The following is a 19345-nucleotide window of genomic DNA, read 5'->3' on the forward strand; positions in this document are numbered from 1 at the left end:
TGCAAGCTGCTCCTCTGTCTCCATGCCTTCCATTATTTCTTCTGGTATGTTGACAGCAGAAATACCAAGATGAGCCTTTTCTCCGTACATGGCTTCATAAGGTGTCCTGCCAATTCCTGAATGGAAGCGCGTGTTTTTCTGCCACTGAACAAAGCGCAGTCCATTTGACCATTGTGTAGTGTTGTTATCTTTCATCCAGCAAGCGAGTATTGCTTCAACATCTGTTTGCTCGTTCCACGGAACCCTAATCAATTTTCCTAATCAATTTTAAGTTACTATTTGTTTATTTTTGCATAATGACCAGCAGCTATTGGGGTAACTTTACAAAATGACCAACGATACTAATAGTCATTTTGCAAAATGACCAAACTTCTGGTCATTTTCCAAAATGACCACAATTATTTGGGCATTTTGCATACTGACAGATATTTTGGTCATTTTCCAAAATGACCAGGGCAGTTTGCAAAATGACCAATTCTCAAAATGACCGTAACATATACATATATATATATATATATATATATATATATATATATATATATATATATATATATATATATATATATATATATATATATATATATAAATAAAAAGTAAGTCACAGACCATTTGAAGCAAAGCAAGTAGCTAAACTTTTATACAGAATGTACGGAGGAAACTAAGACAGAGGTAGTGGTGCAGTGTGTATGTGTGTGTACGTCCGAGACTGATACCCTGCTGATGAGCCTTCTATTTAGGTAACTGAAACGCGTAATACTGTGAAAGTTTTCTGAACCTGGGATCTCAGCCTTGATTTACATGTTCAAAGGTTGATTATGGGAGTAACTGTAGTCTTCCTTTTCTGTGGTGCCACTTTGTACTGGACAAGAACAGCTTATTATTGGATATATATATATATATATATATATATATATATATATATATATATATATATATATATATATATATATATATATATATATATATATATATATATATACATACATATATATTTATATATATATATATATATATATATATATATATATATATATATATATATATATATATATATATATATATATATATATATATATATACATATATATTTATATACTATATATATATATATATATATATATATATATATATATATATATATATATATATATATATATATATATATATATATATATATATATATATATATATACATATATACATGATTGTGTATATAAGAAAATACTTGAGATGTATAATGGCAAAGTGAATACACTTGCAAGATAAAAACTTTACAGCAAAAATAGATTTAAAAAACTAAGGAAACAATGAAAACGACATTATGGGTTTTTATGCTGTTTATTTCTTGAATAGCGATAAACACTTCCACGAAGAAACGGTATTGCGGTTTTTATATGAATAGTGATAAAGAATTTCATAAACAAAATTAAAAACTGGCATCATACGCCTGCAGCAAGCCCAGAAAATCCTTTGTTCTCCTCACACATTACTTACTTAATTGCAATCTTTAATGCTCAGTACCTAAGCGATACCAGGGAACAATAACCACTGTAATCTCTTGAAATATTAACAGTTTATAGAAGATTCCTGTGTTTATTTTGACAGAAGACTTCTAGAGCCCGGAATAACTCTTATTAGTCGAGAATACGAACCTGTTTGTTTTTATAAAAACGAAGGGGTTTTTTAAAATGCCCCTTTGATTCAGCACTTCTGGGGATGGAACCGACTCCGTGATTATTACTAAGGTCAACCAAGACCTGTTTGCTCCTCGAAGAACAGGAAGCGATATTTTATAGGATAATGAATGTTTTCGTATTTCGGCTCTCGCCAAAAAAAAAACTGTTCGGCTGACTCTTAAGTGCACGGAGATTTTTCATACGTATTTATTTCATAAATGTGAATGCCTTCATAATTTTTTTTATTTTACTTTTTAGAAGTGGAATAACTTTATGAGTTTTTCAAAATGATCATGAATTTCACAAAGAAAAGTTTGTTTTTGTTTTGTGAATTGACAGTTTTCTTGACAACATATGTTTTCATTCAGTAAATACAAATTAAAAAAAAAATTTTAATAATAACAAATATCATACAACATATGAATGGATATCAGAATCAGCTGGTGTCAAGAAAAAGGACATGGGGCTAGCAACTTCACCCTTAGGGACTTTCTTAGAACCAGGAGGCTCTGTCTGTTTAGCGTCACTGTGTATACAATTTTCTCTGAGATTTTTTCACTAACTGTACCCTTTGTGTCCCTTCCAGGTTTGCGTTGTGGGCGTCATAGGCGTGGTCGGATACAGTGAGACGCCCAGACAGTATCACATACAGACAGACGAAGGACCCGACAGGTATTTCAGGTAAGATTTGTGATTATTTATTTTTCCTTTTTTTCCTATAAATATTAATTTATATTTTTTTGAATCTTTCATATATGGATGTTCCGTTTTGCTCGACAGTGCCATTGTTAGCCGGTTCTTTTTTTAACGTATTCTTATTATTTATTGTTGTACGTTTTGTATAGTTATTATAGTAAAATTTATCACAACTGTTATTATAACTTCTTGCTCAATTGTAGCAATGTCATTATAGTATTTTACAACTACAGGAAATATAGACGTCAAAAGGAGCTTAAGTAAATGAACGAATGAATTATAATAGATCTTAACAATTCACAGAGATACTATAACGGAAAAAAATTAATGAAGACAATTATAAAAGAAGGGAAAAAAAGTATATCAGTCCTGAATAGACAAAAAAAAAAAAAAAAAAAAAGTCGTAAATGAAGACCGCAAAGTAGGGAGCGAATGCAGGGGACAATTAAAGCTTCAGTGACGACTGAATAGATGTTATCTTGGGAGCAAAAAAGTGGTTGATGAGAAGGAATACGGATGGGGAGGTGGAAGGAAGGGAGGGGGAGGAGTGGGAGGGGAGAGGGTTTTACAGTCAGGCCCAAGAGCTAATGGTTTGTGTGTGTGTGTGTGTGTGTGTGTGTACGATAACAGGAATAAAACCGAATTAGTTCTTGCGTGCGTGTTGAGAGAGTTGACCTCGGGTGAGTATTGCCACCTAGAGGCATTCCTCATGTCCTGATGGTCTCTCTCTCTCTCTCTCTCTCTCTCTCTCTCTCTCTCTCTCTCTCTCTCTCTCTCTCTCTCTCTCTCTCTCTCTCTCATAACATATTGGAGACATGAATGCTCTCTTTCTTTGTCTCGCGCTCTCTCTCTCTCTCTCTCTCTCTCTCTCTCTCTCTCTCTAATGGAGACATGATTGCTCTCTCTCTCTCTCTCTCTCTCTCAGCATATTGTTGTAGACATAAATGCTTTTCTCTCTCTCTCTCTCTCTCTCTCTCTCTCTCTCATTATATTGTAGACATAAATGCTCTCTCTCTCTCTCTCTCTCTCTCTCTCTCTCTCTCTCTCTCTCTCTCTCTCTCATAATTCCATGAGCTTATTTTGGGGAGTTGAGTTCTCTCTCTCTCTCTCTCTCTCTCTCTCTCTCTCTCTCTCTCTCAATATATATCCATCTCTGGCGCGCGCGCACCAATTCGGTCATAATTCCATGAGCTTATATTGGGGAGTTGAGTTCTCTCTCTCTCTCTCTCAACACATATTATGCAGTCATCCAGTATGAATTTCAGCCTGGAAGGAGGTAAAAAATAAAATATGCTGTACAAATATCATTTTGACAAAAACAAAACGAAAGCTATAGTACGTGAGAAATTACCTTACTTCTGGTGAAGAGGCTAATTATCACCAGTATTTTTTTAACACCAACGTTAGTGATGATAACGATGATTATTATCATCTGCAATGAATTCTTGTAAAAAATAATTGAAGCAGGACATGGTTAAAATTCCTAATAACCGGAGTATTGATTATACGTTTGGTAAATTGTTGTGGCCATCGAAGGAAATACCTCCAGTGGGAAAGAGCGAAGTGAGTCTTTGTCGTGAACTGGGAGTGAAAAGAGCCATGTTTGGTTTGTTTATTTACTTGTTTGATTTTGCCAAGAAGGAATACTTCGAATTTATTTAAATACACTTAATATGGAACACTACTTAAGAATTTTAATGACGATTATCTTGAAAATCTGTACGGCTGAAAAGACACAATCGGAGGCAACGCCTTTGGTGACAGAGCTATGATTTTACGCAAAGCTGAACTCAGAGCTTCTTCAAACAATGCCATTCGACTACTGTATGATCTTTTTGGTTTTTATTGTGCTCAAATGTTTATTATTTACTGGGAAAGTGTAAATTACAGCATAACGGGGCAGTAATGCGACGCTTCCTTGGAAAAGAAGTCGCCAGTATTGTTTTGGCTTTTGTATTGCGTTTTGTTACTTATAATCCTAAAACCTTCATCTTAAAAAAAAAAAAAAAGACTGCCGATGTAGGTCCGTTTTTTATAGTTATTCCTTTAGAGGGACATCGAGGTAAATCACTGTTATTGCAGAGGCCGACGGAACTGGCAACCAAATGCCCTCAAATCTACCTAATTAGAGGGACACAAGAAACGGAGGAAGGGGAAAAAAAGTTGGCTTAATCCCTCCTCTTTGTACAATAATTGGGGTTCCTCCTTTACCACACAGGAGCGAGGGTTGCCTTACATTGCAGCTTTCGGTCACGTATCCTTTGTCCCGAATTCTTAATGCATCGCCCACTAGAGACCTTATTTACATAATTTTATGAATAATGAAGCAGCCAATTCATATCCGGCCAAACATAAAACAGGTCGTGCCCAGCGCTTGACCTTTAGACCAAGCACATTCTCATGCATTCGTGAATTTAATTCCAGTTTTTTTTTTTTTTTTTGCTGCTCTTTTGTTGTTCATTTATGTCCCTTCTATAATGTGGCAGTTGCCATTTTAATCTGTTCGGTATATGTTCGTGTTATGAATAAAGCTAGTAATCGAAAACAATATGCTCCACCATCATGCCGATGGTGAGAGGAAGTAGAGATAAAATCTTTAGAGAGAGATATATATGTGGCTTGAGAGAGAGAGAGATTTGTGGCTTGAGAGAGAGAGAGTGAGTTTTTGGGCTTGAGAGAGAGAGAGAGAGGGGGGAGAGAGAGAGAGATTGTGGCTTGAGAGAGAGAGAGAGAGAGAGAGAGAGAGAGAGAGAGAGAGAGAGAGAGAGAGAGTGTATGTTATTGTGGGTTGAGAGAGAGAGAGAGAGAGAGATTGTGTATGTTATTGTGGGTTGAAAGAGAGAGAGAGAGAGAGAGAGAGAGAGAGACAGACAGACAGACAGACAGAGACAGAGAGAGGATTTTTTTGTAAATTCTTGGACCCACTCACCATTAACCCCGATGCGACACCAAATATGTTGGTGACGATGTAAGGTGTCACCCAAGAATTTGGAGGATAAATTTCTCCCTTATATTCAAGGAAGGTTAGATATCGCCTTTTGCCATTTGGAGCCGGGATGCTGAAGACACCAGGAAGGTGATGCTAATGGTTTGATAAATTTTACAGAAACGTCTTCAAGTCGAGAAGCGTTGGGGGACCAGTTTTTTTTTTTTTTTTTTTTTCTCAGGTTAAATTTTGATGCCCAAAAATGACGTTTTATTATTAATTTTGAAGAACCGAAAATGTCATGATTTTGATTGACAAACCTCGAGTTATTGGGATGCCCATATTTGAAAAATGGAGGGAACTGAACAGAGAACTAAGACGGAACATAGATTGAGAGTAAATAATAAGACAATACATAGGCTACCGCAAACAACTATGAATTCAGAGCAGCTAATAAATAAAAAAGGAAAAAGTGAATGAGGCAAGAAAAGAAATCTTTGTCGAAGTTAAACAGAGCACATCCAAAACCATGATAGGCAAACAGGATGACAGAAGACAGCGGGTTTATTTTAGAAGCGTTCCAGTTAGACGATCATCTTCCAGCCGGCGACCTTTCCAACCAGTTCGTACTGACCTCACCTCATGAAGTTGCCCGTTCCCTAGTGACCTATGAATTGTTCTCGATATGGTCAGTGATCAAATGTTACGTCTCACTTACTGACCTCTATGAATTGTTCTCGACATGGTAGTGATCAATTGATAGCGTCCCGTAAATGCTACGTCTCTTACTTGCTGACCTCTCAAGATTCATTGTGACCCTTTGCTATTCACACTAGTGACGAAAGTCCGATACTAGTTTCTAGGCGAGGAATTTTGGGTTGCTTTGCAAGTTGCAATTGACGGCTGACATTCACTGGTGGGTATCCACCTTGGTAATGACCGGACCCAATGTCACTTATTTTCATTGATCGAGAGACCAGCGGTGTAACTAGAGTATTTCTTCCTGGAATTCATGGTGACTCAGTTTTTTTATTATCCAGGTAAACTTTTCTTTTAATAGCTCAGTTTTAAAGATTCATGAAAGTTCCTCTCAAGTGGTTTTCGAACTGGATTTCTCTCTATTTATTTCACTCATGCAGTTATAGCCTTAAGTTAAGGCGCTGAAAATTTACACTGAAACAAATAAAAGTGGGAACTTACATTTCATGCCTAGAGTAGCAAGGGTCACGGACCAACTTTGATTTTTGTACCCTATTTTCATGCAAAAGCTGATGGAATGGACGACCCAGCGACCTGATATAAGTCATTTCTGAAGGAAGCAAAAGAAAAACAAAGATTGGGCGGGGATAGGGGTCGAGCAAGGAGGTTAGAATCTAACCTTTGTTAGAATCTAACCTCCTTGGGATGAGGAAAAGGTGTGACCCGTTTGTCTGAAGGGGTTGGGGGCGGGGTTGGGGGAGAGATTACCCTTGGGCAGAGGAAAGCTAAAGATCTATAAAATCTTGGTGCAACGAATTTGTTTCATTTGTAAAATTTTCTGAAATGGCTTCGACAGTTGTTGGCTCGGAGGAGAGAGAGAGAGAGAGAGAGAGAGAGAGAGAGAGAGAGAGAGAGAGAGAGAAACGGTATTTACTGGAGGCAAGATGTTGTGGTGTCTGAAGATCACGTGGACTAATTTGCCGAGTCACTGTCGACGTAGGTCCCCTCATTTATTTTTTTTTTCTCTCAAGTCTCTCTGGATGTCCTAAGAGATGTTTCTTAGGATACAACGCAGAGTCATGATAGAGATAATTAATTTACAGTGCTTTTCATTCCCTTCTCCCATCACAACTCTAATCTTTCTATCTCGCTCCTTTTGCACACACACATATACACACATATATATATATATATATATATATATATATATATATATATATATATATATATATATATATATATATATATATATATATATATATATTTTATTTATATTTATATACATATACATATATATAGATATATACATTACATACTGTATATTGTAGTCTGATATGTACACATACACAATGACAATGTACTTTTAAAATCATGTCTGAGATGAATTAAAACGCTAACTCTATAAAGAAATATACGAGAATATCAGAAAGATAGAGTTTGTTCCGTTCATAGCAAAACCAGGAAATCCCGGCAAATGATGACCATCAATTTGACGATTCACCTAAAAGGCATAATAGTGACATAGTCCCTCAGAGTTTCTCAGTTGGACGACCAGAACCGCGCATAAGTCACTGTGGAGCAAATAAAATGACCGGAATGACAGACGGGCCGAAAGAAATAATGGTTATTTGAAGGCCACAAATACCAGACATTACTCAGCCTCATTTTTAGAAGTGGAGGTCCTCTCTTTAGGGAATCAATTCGTTCATCCATCTTTCGATTATTAGAAAGTAATAGAACACTCGACCAACCCTATGTCGAAGTCCAGTGCTTTATCATCTTCAAAGTATTTCTTGAGGAACCTTGAGCAGAGTTACTGTGGGTAGTTCTAGCGAGCCAAAACCTAGAATACCTTGCATCCTAAAGAGTAACTTTTTGGATCTTCGCTATTTTTATTCCTGAATAGCGCCTTGTTGAATTTGGAAACAGATAAATGAATATTCAACTTCTATTCAAAACGTAGCTGTGGCCTCGACAGAAATGTGACTTAGCAGTGCAGACATTGATGTACGACGTTGAATTCGTTCAAAAGCAATGACTATGTAACCGGTTTCATTCCGTTTTCCACCCTTCTGCTAAGTCTACTTGGGTGTGGCTGCATTTAATAATTTTATAATAATTTTTGCTTCTACCTGTAAGCTTTTTATGTCTGTTGGTAATGACGGTATTGTAGTAGATACGTAATGTTTCTTGCTCTATAATTGTCAGAATATTATTCTCCTCTCTACTTTAGAGCAACATTCCAAGTTTTTTACTTTCTTGACAGAATTGCTCTGAGTTGCATTCACGATTTTGAAAGCTGGGAAGACTCTGTTGCTCGGTTATCGTTCATATAAGCCTGCGCTCCTTGAGTTAGTTCCTGCAATTTGTATTTTCAGAACGCTAAAATCCTTTTTCTTTAGGTGATGTCAGTTTTTAAAAAGCCCTGAACGAGATTTTGGCATTCCCTTCTCTTCACCTGGCTGTATTTTTTTATCTTCTGCATCTGGGCACTTTGTTCTGTGGGCGCTGGCTAGGCACGTTATTGATCCTTTTGGTCTGTCCATATAAATAAGATCTCATTCGGCATAATAACATTGACAAAAAAAAAATCACTCTCTAAAATCCCTTTAACGAGAGAGAGAGAGAGAGAGAGAGAGAGAGAGAGAGGAGGGGGCGTGAATGGCTCTCTTCATTAGCTTATCATTCATGTATCTCAGAACGGAATAGGCGGTAAGTTTCTGTAATCGACGACGAAAGGGAGTGGGTCCAGGATTTAAAAGCCGGAAAGGGAAGAAGAAGAAGAAGAAGAAGAAGAAGAAGAAGTAGTAGTAGTAGTAGTAGTAGCAGCCATTTAGGCTGAGTTCGTTATCCACATGAATCTGACTGTCAGTCTGTGACAGAGAATGGGAATCGTTATATCAAGAACTACGCCGACATTGCATTCATGAGAGAGAGAGAGAGAGAGAGAGAGAGAGAGAGAGCTCTTAAAATAACATTGACTCACTCTCTATCTCTCTCACTCTCCCATCCCTGCCCCTGCTTTCTTCCCTTTATGTCACTATGTTTCTTTTTGTGTTTAGTTTCTCACTAGTCGCGATTACAGAGTTTCATTAGTTATTCCCATTTCGTTTGATTTCCTTTATTTGATACTGTATTCGTATTATACTGTATGGGTGTTTTACTGTATTATGCTGTATTCGTCATATCAAGTTTCCCTCGCAGTAATTCTTTACCTTTATGTTAATTTTTAAGCCTAATGAACGAGTGAATTGATAAAATAAATATGTAGCCATTTCTTGATTTTATTCAAATCTGTAATTAAGTTTTAAGGCAAAATGATGTTTCTCTATGAAACATCTACAGTATGTAACCTCATATAAAACATCAGATTATCTTATGCATAGGGAAGAAAGGGCAATAGCCTTGGCTACGCAAATTTGAGCAAAGGATTGCGCGTTAATTCTCTATTGTTTTTATTGAGTTTTTAATTTGCCTCTTTCCCTTAACGGCACTCCCAGGACTGCTTTCTCTATCATCATCATCATCATTATCAGCATCATTATAATTATCAGTATTAATACTCAAAGACTATTATTTGTATCGTTAACATATTGCCGATATAGCCACCCACACAAAAGATGTACTCCAAGGCCTGCTTTCAAAAATGCAAGACCCACTTACTGCTGCATTTTAAATCGTCCGTTTAACGGTGCTTTACAAACACAAACAGTTTCTTATGTGACCGAACTGGGCATCTCGTTCTCCCACGCATGCGCGGAAAGATGACGTCACATCAACCCCAAGGAATGTGTGAGTAATTGGTGACCACACTAATATGGGCGTTCCTTGATTCTTTTGTGGTCCAAGTGGGGAGGTTCTTTTTTCCTGTTTAGTATTTATGTGGTATACCTACCTACTTGCTTGCATGTCATTCTAATTGTTTGTCTGTTAGACCGTCTGTTACTAGCTTTCTGTCACTTTTTATATCTGGGTTTCTGCTGTCGATACCTGCGCAGAATTTGAGGTGGTTTGCTTATTAGTGGGCTCAAGGGGAAGCTATTATTTATCAATGAATGTATTTAAGCTGAGTTTAGTTCGTTTCCTTGGTATGGCCTTTCCTGCTTTACTGTGTATATTGGCATTTTGTTCTATGGAAGAAAAATTGACGAGTCCGTAGTACTTTGGTCGACATGGACTAGAAGATTATGTGCTCGTTAATAATAATAATAATAATAATAATAATAATAATAATAATAATAATAATAATAATAATAATAATAATAATGGCATATATTTTAAATTTCTTGTCATATCTTTTTTCCCCTCCGGGCCTCTTTTGATTGATGACGAAAATCCGCAATTTCCTCAAAGTTGCAATAATGGCATCTTTATGATCATAATAGTTATTGGCTTTATAAATACTTGTTTCACGTGTTCATTGGTAGGTTTGTTTTTCTTGATCCATTTGTCATTTTTACATATATTCCAATAATGATCTTATATCTGACTTTCTCAGTTTTCCTATGTTAGCATTTTATTCTGTGTAAATTTGCTTTTAGTCTTATTACTTGTGAATGAATGCCTAAATGTTATAAATAATAATAATAATAATAATAATAATAATAATAATAATAATAATAATAATAATAATAATAATAATAACCAGGTAATCATTGCTCAATCCTTTATGTTAGATGCCCACATTAAACATTTGCAAAAATATCTCGATATCTTCAAATCAAATGGCCTTTGACAAAACAACTACTCTTCGTGACATACTGTCTTCCTCATTCTAATAGCCTCGATACTAAGGATGGTCTTCTAGCGTCCAGTTCCCTAATAAAATTATTCTGAGATAATCATATCTGCAACTTATCAATAGTGAATAGTGTCGCCATAACTTTGAGAGCATCTTCGCATCCTTCTGCGGAGAGCATTATGATCTCGGCCGTGAATATTACCGGGCAAAACAGGAGTGATGTCAGTGAATCCCGAGGAATATTGGTCATTCAGAATCCGTATAAGATGTCTTGGACTTCCTTTATGTCTGTGGGTGATGTCTCTCTCTCTCTCTCTCTCTCTCTCTCTCTCTCTCTCTCTCTCTCTCTCTCTCTCTCTCTCTTTCTCCAGGAAGAGCTAAGGGTCTGGCCTATGTTGAAAGCTCTCTTGGATATATTTAACGGTTGGCACAATGTCTCTAGATGGGATGCTGCTGGCAAATGCTTGGTCTCTCTCTCTCTCTCTCTCTCTCTCTCTCTCTCTCTCTCTCTCTCTCTCTCTCTCTCTCTCTCTCTCTCTCTCTTTCTTTCAGTTTCCCCTAGCTGTTTGCCCCCAGTCTTTCCCGTTTATTATTTAACCTTAGAGGTCGTTCTCTCTCTCTCTCTCTCTCTCTCTCTCTCTCTCTCTGTTTCCCCTAGCCGTTTGCCCCCAGTCTTTCCATTTTCTTGTCCAGGGTTATTTAACCTTAGAGGTCGTTCTCTGTCTCTCTCTTTCTCTCTCCTCCTCGGTCCTCATCCCGTTCGGAGAAGCCTAAGGGCCGAGGGTGGAGATCCTTAAGAGGTCACTCTCAAAAACCAGACCACGTCGGTCCTCCTTTGAGAGAGAGATTGGATATTTTGGAACTGGACAGATCAGCTATCTGCAGAAAGTCAGGAATAAGATAATTTGCGTTTAATTGTGCTCTGTGGAGACTTGCTGAGAGAGAGAGAGAGAGAGAGAGAGAGAGAGAGAGAATATTTTGGAAGTGAACAGATCAACTGTCTGGAGAAAGTCAGGAATAAAATGTTCAGGTTTTATTTGTGTTTAATTGAGACTGCAGAGAGAGAGAGAGAGAGAGAGAGAGAGAGAGAGAGAGAGAGAGAGAGAGAGAGAGAGAGAGAGAGAGAGATTTAGGAGCTCAGTAGACTATTTGAAAAAGTAAGGAATAAGATGCTCAGAGTTTATTTGTGTTCTGTGGACACACACACACACACAGAGAGAGAGAGAGAGAGAGAGAGAGAGAGAGAGAGAGAGCATGATATGCTTGTTGTTGTTAGATCAAGGTGGCCTTGTATCAGGAAGGTCTCATCATCTTGAGCCTTCCATATTTGCAAAGAATAGGGAGGATTAATGAAAAGACGAAGAGATTAAATAAGGAAGAGATGGGAGTGGAAATGTGGAAGTAATAGTCGACAGAGTCGTTTGAGGAGGCACGCAACGGTTCTGTATATCAATATTTGTTTACCTGTGCAGAAGTTCCCCCTTTTTTTCGAGTAAATTTTTCTTGCAAAAGTTTTCTGTGAGTTTAAAATAGTTTCAGAATTAATTATCTCGCCATTAGGAGCTGCTGAAGGAACAAGAGCCCGTCTTAAGGAAATGTCAGAATAATGAAACAAATTTCCTCTCTGTCTCTCTCTCTGTGGTCTCTTGACGGGCCAAGAACTCATGCCAACAACACCAAACATTCTCTCTCTCTCTCTCTCTCTCTCTCTCTCTCTCTCTCTCTCTCTCTCTCTCTCTGGTCTCTTGACAGGCCAAGAGCTCATGCTAACAATACCAAACATTCCCTCTCTCTCTCTCTCTCTCTCTCTCTCTCTCTCTCTCTCTCTCTCTCTCTCTCTCTCTCTCTCTCTCTGGTCTCTTGACGGGCCAAGAACTCATGCCAATAACATCAAACATCCAACATCTATCCCTTTACTGTATCTCTCTCTCTCTCTCTCTCTCTCTCTCTCTCTCTCTCTCTCTGTGTCAAAAAAGGAGCATCAAAATACCGGCACAAAGCGTCATCATCCCGAGAGCAAAACAAGAGGAGGAGGATCGGCCTTAGGGGAGCGATTGGAGCATCATCATGGGCAAGTCTGTGAGATGAAGCGGAGGGTCGAGCCGTTTAATAAACCAGCTTTGCCGATATCCCTTGGCGATGTGCTATGATCGTGGCTCTAACTTCAACAGTTAATAGGCCCGTGATATCAAGGTTGCTTTCGTTTTTTCTTTCGGGTTTCAAAGGAGAGAATAGACGCCTTGAACCGAATTCCCAGAAGGCAAACGAATTGGTGATTGAGATGATGATATTGTGAAAATTGAAAGTTTTTTTTCTTTCTTTTTTTTGCTTCTTCGTTGAGAGGTAATGTAAAGCGTCAAAACTCGATACAGATTTTCAAAATTTTTATGTTTCCCTTTGGATGATTATCAATAACTAGTTTCTCATGACAGAGATGAATCTAGGGAAAAAGCAGGCAGGGTAGTTTCCCATTCTTCCTGTAATTGACGAATCAAAACGAAAACTTGGACTGCTTGATAAACCCGTAGAGAGGGGCTTATCAGTGGAATATTAACCACCAGTGCAGAACCGGCAGAATTTATTTATACTGAAAATTCCTCGTGTTTTCTGCATATTATTGAACTTCCTTTCCAACACTTTTCGAGTCACGTATTCATGAACTCATCACTTCAAAACAAACTCGTCCAGCTTTTGACTTACAAGACCTTGTTTATCGCATTTCCTACCACTATATTTCTAACCACTTCAGTCTTCCGTGCTTAAGATATGGCTTTTGGGCAATTCACATATCGCATTTTACCAAATTAGATTCAGAATGTTAATTAAAAAAAAAAAATTGACGCTATGTATATTTTTCAAAAAAACGCCATTTTCGAAAGGCTGAAATTTTAAACTTTTCAGTATACAAAAAAAGAAAAAAAAAAATTCAATTACATTTTCCTTATTGCAGCAGGCGTCGAAATGACTATGTTATTGTTTAAAAAAACGCGTATCCTCTGTAATAAGAAGCTACGCGCGAACTTATGCCAATATATAAATTCACTCTGATTCTTAATCATTGTTTCATTGAGCAGTGCTTTAGGCGTCGATGATCGTATGTGTGACGCCAGGTTACTGCTCTCTCTCTCTCTCTCTCTCTCTCTCTCTCTCTCTCTCTCTCTCTCTCTCTCTCTCTCTCTCTCTCTCCTTTGACTTATTTTCCGTTTATGATTACTGTTGGCGTGAAGATACGTAATCTCAAACACTGTCTGGTGTGATTTCTTTGACCGGTCAATGATTACTGTTGGCGAAAGATCTCACTAATTTCAAACAGTGTCTCTCTCTCTCTCTCTCTCTCTCTCTCTCTCTCTCTCTCTCTCTCTCTCTCTCTCTCATATCTTTGACTTATTTTCAACGTCAATGATTACTGTTGGCGTGAAGATAAGTCACTAATCTCAAACAATTCTCTCTCTCTCTCTCTCTCTCTCTCTCTCTCTCTCTCTCTCTCTCTCTCTCTCTCTCTCTCTCTCTCTCATATCTTTGACTTATTTTCAACGTCAATGATTACTGTTGGCGAGAAGATAAGTCACTAATTTCAAACAATCTCTCTCTCTCTCTCTCTCTCTCTCTCTCTCTCTCTCTCTCTCTCTCTCTCTCTCTCTCTCTCTCTCTCTCTCTCTTCTCCGAGCTTCTTGACGCCCATAACTATCAGTTCACAGGAAATAAAGCAAGTAGCTGTGGGAGAACCAAGTGTATCGGAACGCAAAACACAACACCAGGAAGTTTTGAGGGCGCGAGAGAGGGAGGGGTCTCGGAACAGGTGTATTCACGCCCATATATAGCACGTAGTTCATCTTGACAGATGACAGCATTTTGGGTGGGCGCCCTTAAAACCGGGCAGAAGTACACGACGGGGATGCTATTTCAAGGAAAGTTAAACGTGTGTGTGTGTGTATATATAAATTCATGTATATATATTTTATATATATATTTATATATATATATATATATATATATATATATATATATATATATATATATATATATATATATATATATATATATATATATATATATAATTTATGTATATATATATATACACACATACATATACATATATACATATACATATATGTGTGTGTAGAAAGAGGCAGAAAAAGGAGAACGTAAGGAACTATAGACGAATTAATTTTTGGGTCAGTTTCATGTAATCAGCATTACACGAGACATAATTTTTTTTCTAAGAACAGACGGAACATCCTATACCAATCATCCTATAAAAGGAATACTACAATAATTTAAATGACGAGCCCCTTTCAGATCTACGAAAGTTCCTCATAATTACTGAGTATAAACCTGCTCGCTTCTCTTTTGTTTTGGCCATTTTTAACCTGATAGTCACCATTATATCATTTTAGTTTTCTGTAAAAGAAAACTATTGTGCCGGCTTTGTCTGTCCGTCCGCACTTTTTTCTACCCGCCGTCAGATCTGAAACGCTACTGAGCCTAGAGGGCTGAAATTTGGTATGTTGATCATCCACCCTCCAATCATCAAACATACCAAAGTGCAGCCATCTACCCTCAGTAGTTTTAATTTTATTTAAGGTTAAATTTAGCCATAATCATGCGTCTGGCAACAGCATAGGCCAAGCCACCACCTGGCTGTGGTTAAAGTTTCACGGGCCGCGGCTCATACAGCATTATACCGAGACCACCGAAAGATATTGTACGATGTACATAAAACTCGATTGCACCAAAGATACTTCGGCGCATTTTTTACTTGTTATTCATGATAAGAAAATATTTGCCTGTATGAAAAAAAAGACATCAATTAGAATGAAAAAGTAAACTTATAATTATGCGTAAGTTAGCAAAAAAAGTGTTGAAATATTTCAGATAAGTTAAGACAGAGTTACAAGGCACTGAAGAACTGAATTGCTGCTGGTCGTGAACGAATGAAAAAGCAAGCATTAATTACATTGTCACTGTCTTTGCGACTGTTCTTATTAAGGCGGAGTCACATGACCACGTTTTCTGTCATCCCGTAGCACATGATCTTTGTTTTTAATATATTGGTAGGAGGCTAATAATAATAATAATAATAATAATAATAATAATAATAATAATAATAATAATAATAATAATAATAATAAACTTTCTTTTAGCATAAGCCATATACATTAATGATTAGGAATACAGATAAGTAAAAAAAAATATGCATAATCGAAGCATGGCAATACTAAAAAATATACAGTGCAATTTGAAGTCCCCTCTGAAAACCTAAAAGCAACTTATATCCTTACAAATAATGCAAGATCTTGATAATGTTAGGCAAGGAGAAGTACAGTTTCAGCATCAGTGCTCGTCACTTTGTCCAGAATTTAGAGGAGGACGCTAAAGGACGCCAGAATATACGCGTTTGCGAGTGAGGCCGCCACTAAGAAACGGAGAAAAGCCCGAATTTGACAAGGTGCGTTGGTGGGCCTTTTGTGTGTGGGTGTGGGGTTGCCATGGATGAGTTGTTTGGGCATGTGGGCGTGAAATAGTGTGGGCGGGTGCGGAGGAGGGGGAGGGCAAAGAGGAGTGTGGGTTGGGGTTGGAGGAGGAGGGGTAGTGGCTTATAGTAAACTACACCCACACGCCCCCAATCAGAGCACCTCCGCCTTATCCCCGTTGGCTAAATGATCACCTGACATCTTGCACAGCGAAGTGACGCCTACATGTCGTCTCGTCAGTCCGTGGAATGACGTCTCGGAAGATGACGCCTGCTCGCTGATGTGTTATTAATGGTCACCAGTGTCTTTTATTATGGATTATTCAAAATAACGTTCACGGAAAACAGAGCAAGCCAAAAAGCCCTTCGACTTGCTATGCAAGTTTCCATAATCGAAATGAGAGAGGAAACAAAAAGAACGGAGAGGAGAGAAACATGGTAAAATACAGGTTGATTGTTTGATTTATGTAGATTGGCGTTGCAGCAGGTATGGTAATCGACGGCGGTAAAATACAGAGTAAAACGACAAACGAGTAAAGAAAAAAAGTTCAAGGTAAGCGTCTTGTGCACTTAGCGATACTGGTGGATTTTCAAAATTAATGTGGGTCATTTTTCTAGTTTACAATTGCTGCCCCGCTGATCATGATAATAAATAAAAGGGCGCCATGTCAGCGGTATCGCCTTCTCATGGTACGACGCCATAATCGTCTTAATGGTAGACGTTGGGATATGTCATTAATTATTTCAACCAAGTTGTGATGTAATTTCACTGCCTTATTTTGTTAATTTTTAATTTCTTACGCTGTTATGCAACCTTAAGTTTTATTTAGTTACTTGGCATTATTTTGGTGTACCCTGTGACTATTTGTACTGTTTTTCACAAAACTGTAGCCATTTCAATTCTCTCTCTCTCTCTCTCTCTCTCTCTCTCTCTCTCTCTCTCTCTCTCTCTCTCTCTCTCTCTCTCTCGTTTTCACAGATATAATACACTGAAGGTGTAAAATTAAGAACATGCGTCAACGATGCTTTGACACATATTGAGTGGATTATATATATATATATATATATATATATATATATATATATATATATATATATATATATATATATATATATATATAAATTTATATATATACATACATACATACATACATACATACATACATTCATACACACACATACATACACTTGTATGTATGTGTAATTTTTTAATACCACATGAATTTTATGATTAAATTTCAGTGATGTAATATTTATTTATTTTATTAAATTTCAGTGATGTAATATTTATTTTTTTTAAATTAAATTTCATTAATGTAATATTTGCTTTTTTTTCTTGTAGGTTCCAAACGTACAACGGCCAATTCCGGAAGGAGAAGAGATTCGAAGATGGCTCGGTGGTTGGCACTTACGGCTGGGTGGACCCACTTGGTCTCCTGCGGCTGTACGATTACATAGCAGACACCCTGGGGTACCGAATTGTCCGCCAGAGGACGATGAAGGTGGCCCCGATAGTCGAACCTCCCCCTCAGCCAGCCCCCCAACATTTCCAGCGACGGCCAGTAACGATCTCGCAAAAGGCGACCCAGTCGCAGCCAGCGACCTCTATTGTGACCCAGCCTCAACCGGTAACCCAACCTCCAGCAGTAACTAGGCCGTTGCATCCAGCGCAGCTGAGACCGGTTTCGCCCCTTCGACCAGTGCCAAAGCCGCCCCAGGTGGCAGTTGTAGAACCTGAGATAGAGACAAGCCCTTTCCCCGGGCAACCTCACACACTGAAACCATTACTAGTACCATTGTCGCAGACGGCGTCCCTGACGCCATCCCTTGTCCAGTTGCAGCCTGTCACGCTTGGACCCCAGCTTCTGGTCAGGCAGACTGTACCCAATGTGACACCAATCCCCTTGGTCCCAATTTCGAATAATAACGTAGCTCTAGGAAAAGACCTCGAAAGTAATGTTGTTGAGGCCACGACTCTGGGATCCTTTGGGGACAGGACCGAGGTCGAAAAACCGAATGATACACCGGCAGGAAAGACACAGAGAGGCAGAGGCCGCTTCAGAGGTAAGCCACTCGCTCTGAAAAGGCGGCCTGTGGCAGTCGATCATACTGAGGCCTCTTCGCCAGGGAGCAGAGGCTCTGCCAGATTCAAAGGTGTGCCTCTCGCTTTAGCGGCTCAAAAAGGGACGCCGAAATTGCTTCAGCCAGTGCCACTGAATCAGAGAGAGACTTCTCCTGCCCCTGCGTTCGGAACGCTCATCGACAGCCACAGAAACAGCGGCATTGATAGCGCAGTCAGTAGTACGAATTCAGAGGGCAACAGGTTTTTAAGGCAACCAGTACATAGAGGAACAAACCTTCCAGCTCGTTCAAACGGGGCAGGTAAGTTATCGTTAAAATGACTGCAACTGCATTCCCCAGGACAAGGACGTCAGCGTTCAAAAGTAGCGATCATCATCTGTAGAAGTATTTAGAAACCGTATTACCACACCTTCATTGTCAGTTCATCATCGTCTCGTCTTTCATTCACTGGTACTAACCGCAGTCTGTCTTCACTAACAAGTTTTCTTCGTGATCTTAAATCAATTTCTGTTCAAAACCTCAACCAGTTTGTGTACGTCGTAAATCCTAGTAAAGACCAGTTGACCCTTGAGGGCATCGTCAATTTCGCAACAACTAGAGACAACTGAAAGTCTTAATTGATTGATTTATTAAGGTTGATTCATCTTCGTATTCATTAATCCGCTGTGCCCCAACGCTTATTGGGTGTCCGCTCACTGACAGCATTCCTGCATTGACTTTCTCTCTCTCTCTCTCTCTCTCTCTCTCTCTCACACACAGTTCCAAATATGTCATGCGGAAAGATCACAGATCAGTTTCTCATTTCTTCTCATCCGAAAAACGTAATTGGAAATAGTTAACAAATTGGGTAATATTCTTTCTCTCCTCTCTCTCTCTCTCTCTCATATTTATCTATCTATCTATCTATCTATCTATCTATCTATCTATCTGTCTGTCTATCTATCTATCTATCTATCTATCTATATATATATATATATATATATATATATATATATATATATATATATATATATATATATATATATATATATATATATATATATATATATATA

At 38.1% G+C, this 19345-nt stretch overlaps 1 protein-coding gene across 5 annotated transcripts in view; it reads left to right on the forward strand.

The window, feature by feature from the left end:
• LOC136849188 (uncharacterized) overlaps positions 1 to 19345 on the forward strand; it is a 251191-nt gene that overhangs the window by 219969 nt on the left and 11877 nt on the right. For all 5 annotated transcript variants that reach the window (XR_010856250.1, XM_067122311.1, XM_067122315.1 and 2 more), the window contains 2 exons: positions 2263 to 2357; positions 17554 to 18593. Coding sequence is in view for 4 of the 5 variants with exons in the window: in XM_067122311.1 (XP_066978412.1) it covers positions 2263 to 2357; positions 17554 to 18593 (1135 nt within the window). In the remaining variant the exon portion in view is untranslated. The remainder of the gene's footprint in view (positions 1 to 2262; positions 2358 to 17553; positions 18594 to 19345) is intronic.

This window comes from Macrobrachium rosenbergii, chromosome 20, assembly GCF_040412425.1.
Source record: "Macrobrachium rosenbergii isolate ZJJX-2024 chromosome 20, ASM4041242v1, whole genome shotgun sequence".
In the NCBI taxonomy this organism is placed as follows: domain Eukaryota; kingdom Metazoa; phylum Arthropoda; class Malacostraca; order Decapoda; family Palaemonidae; genus Macrobrachium; species Macrobrachium rosenbergii.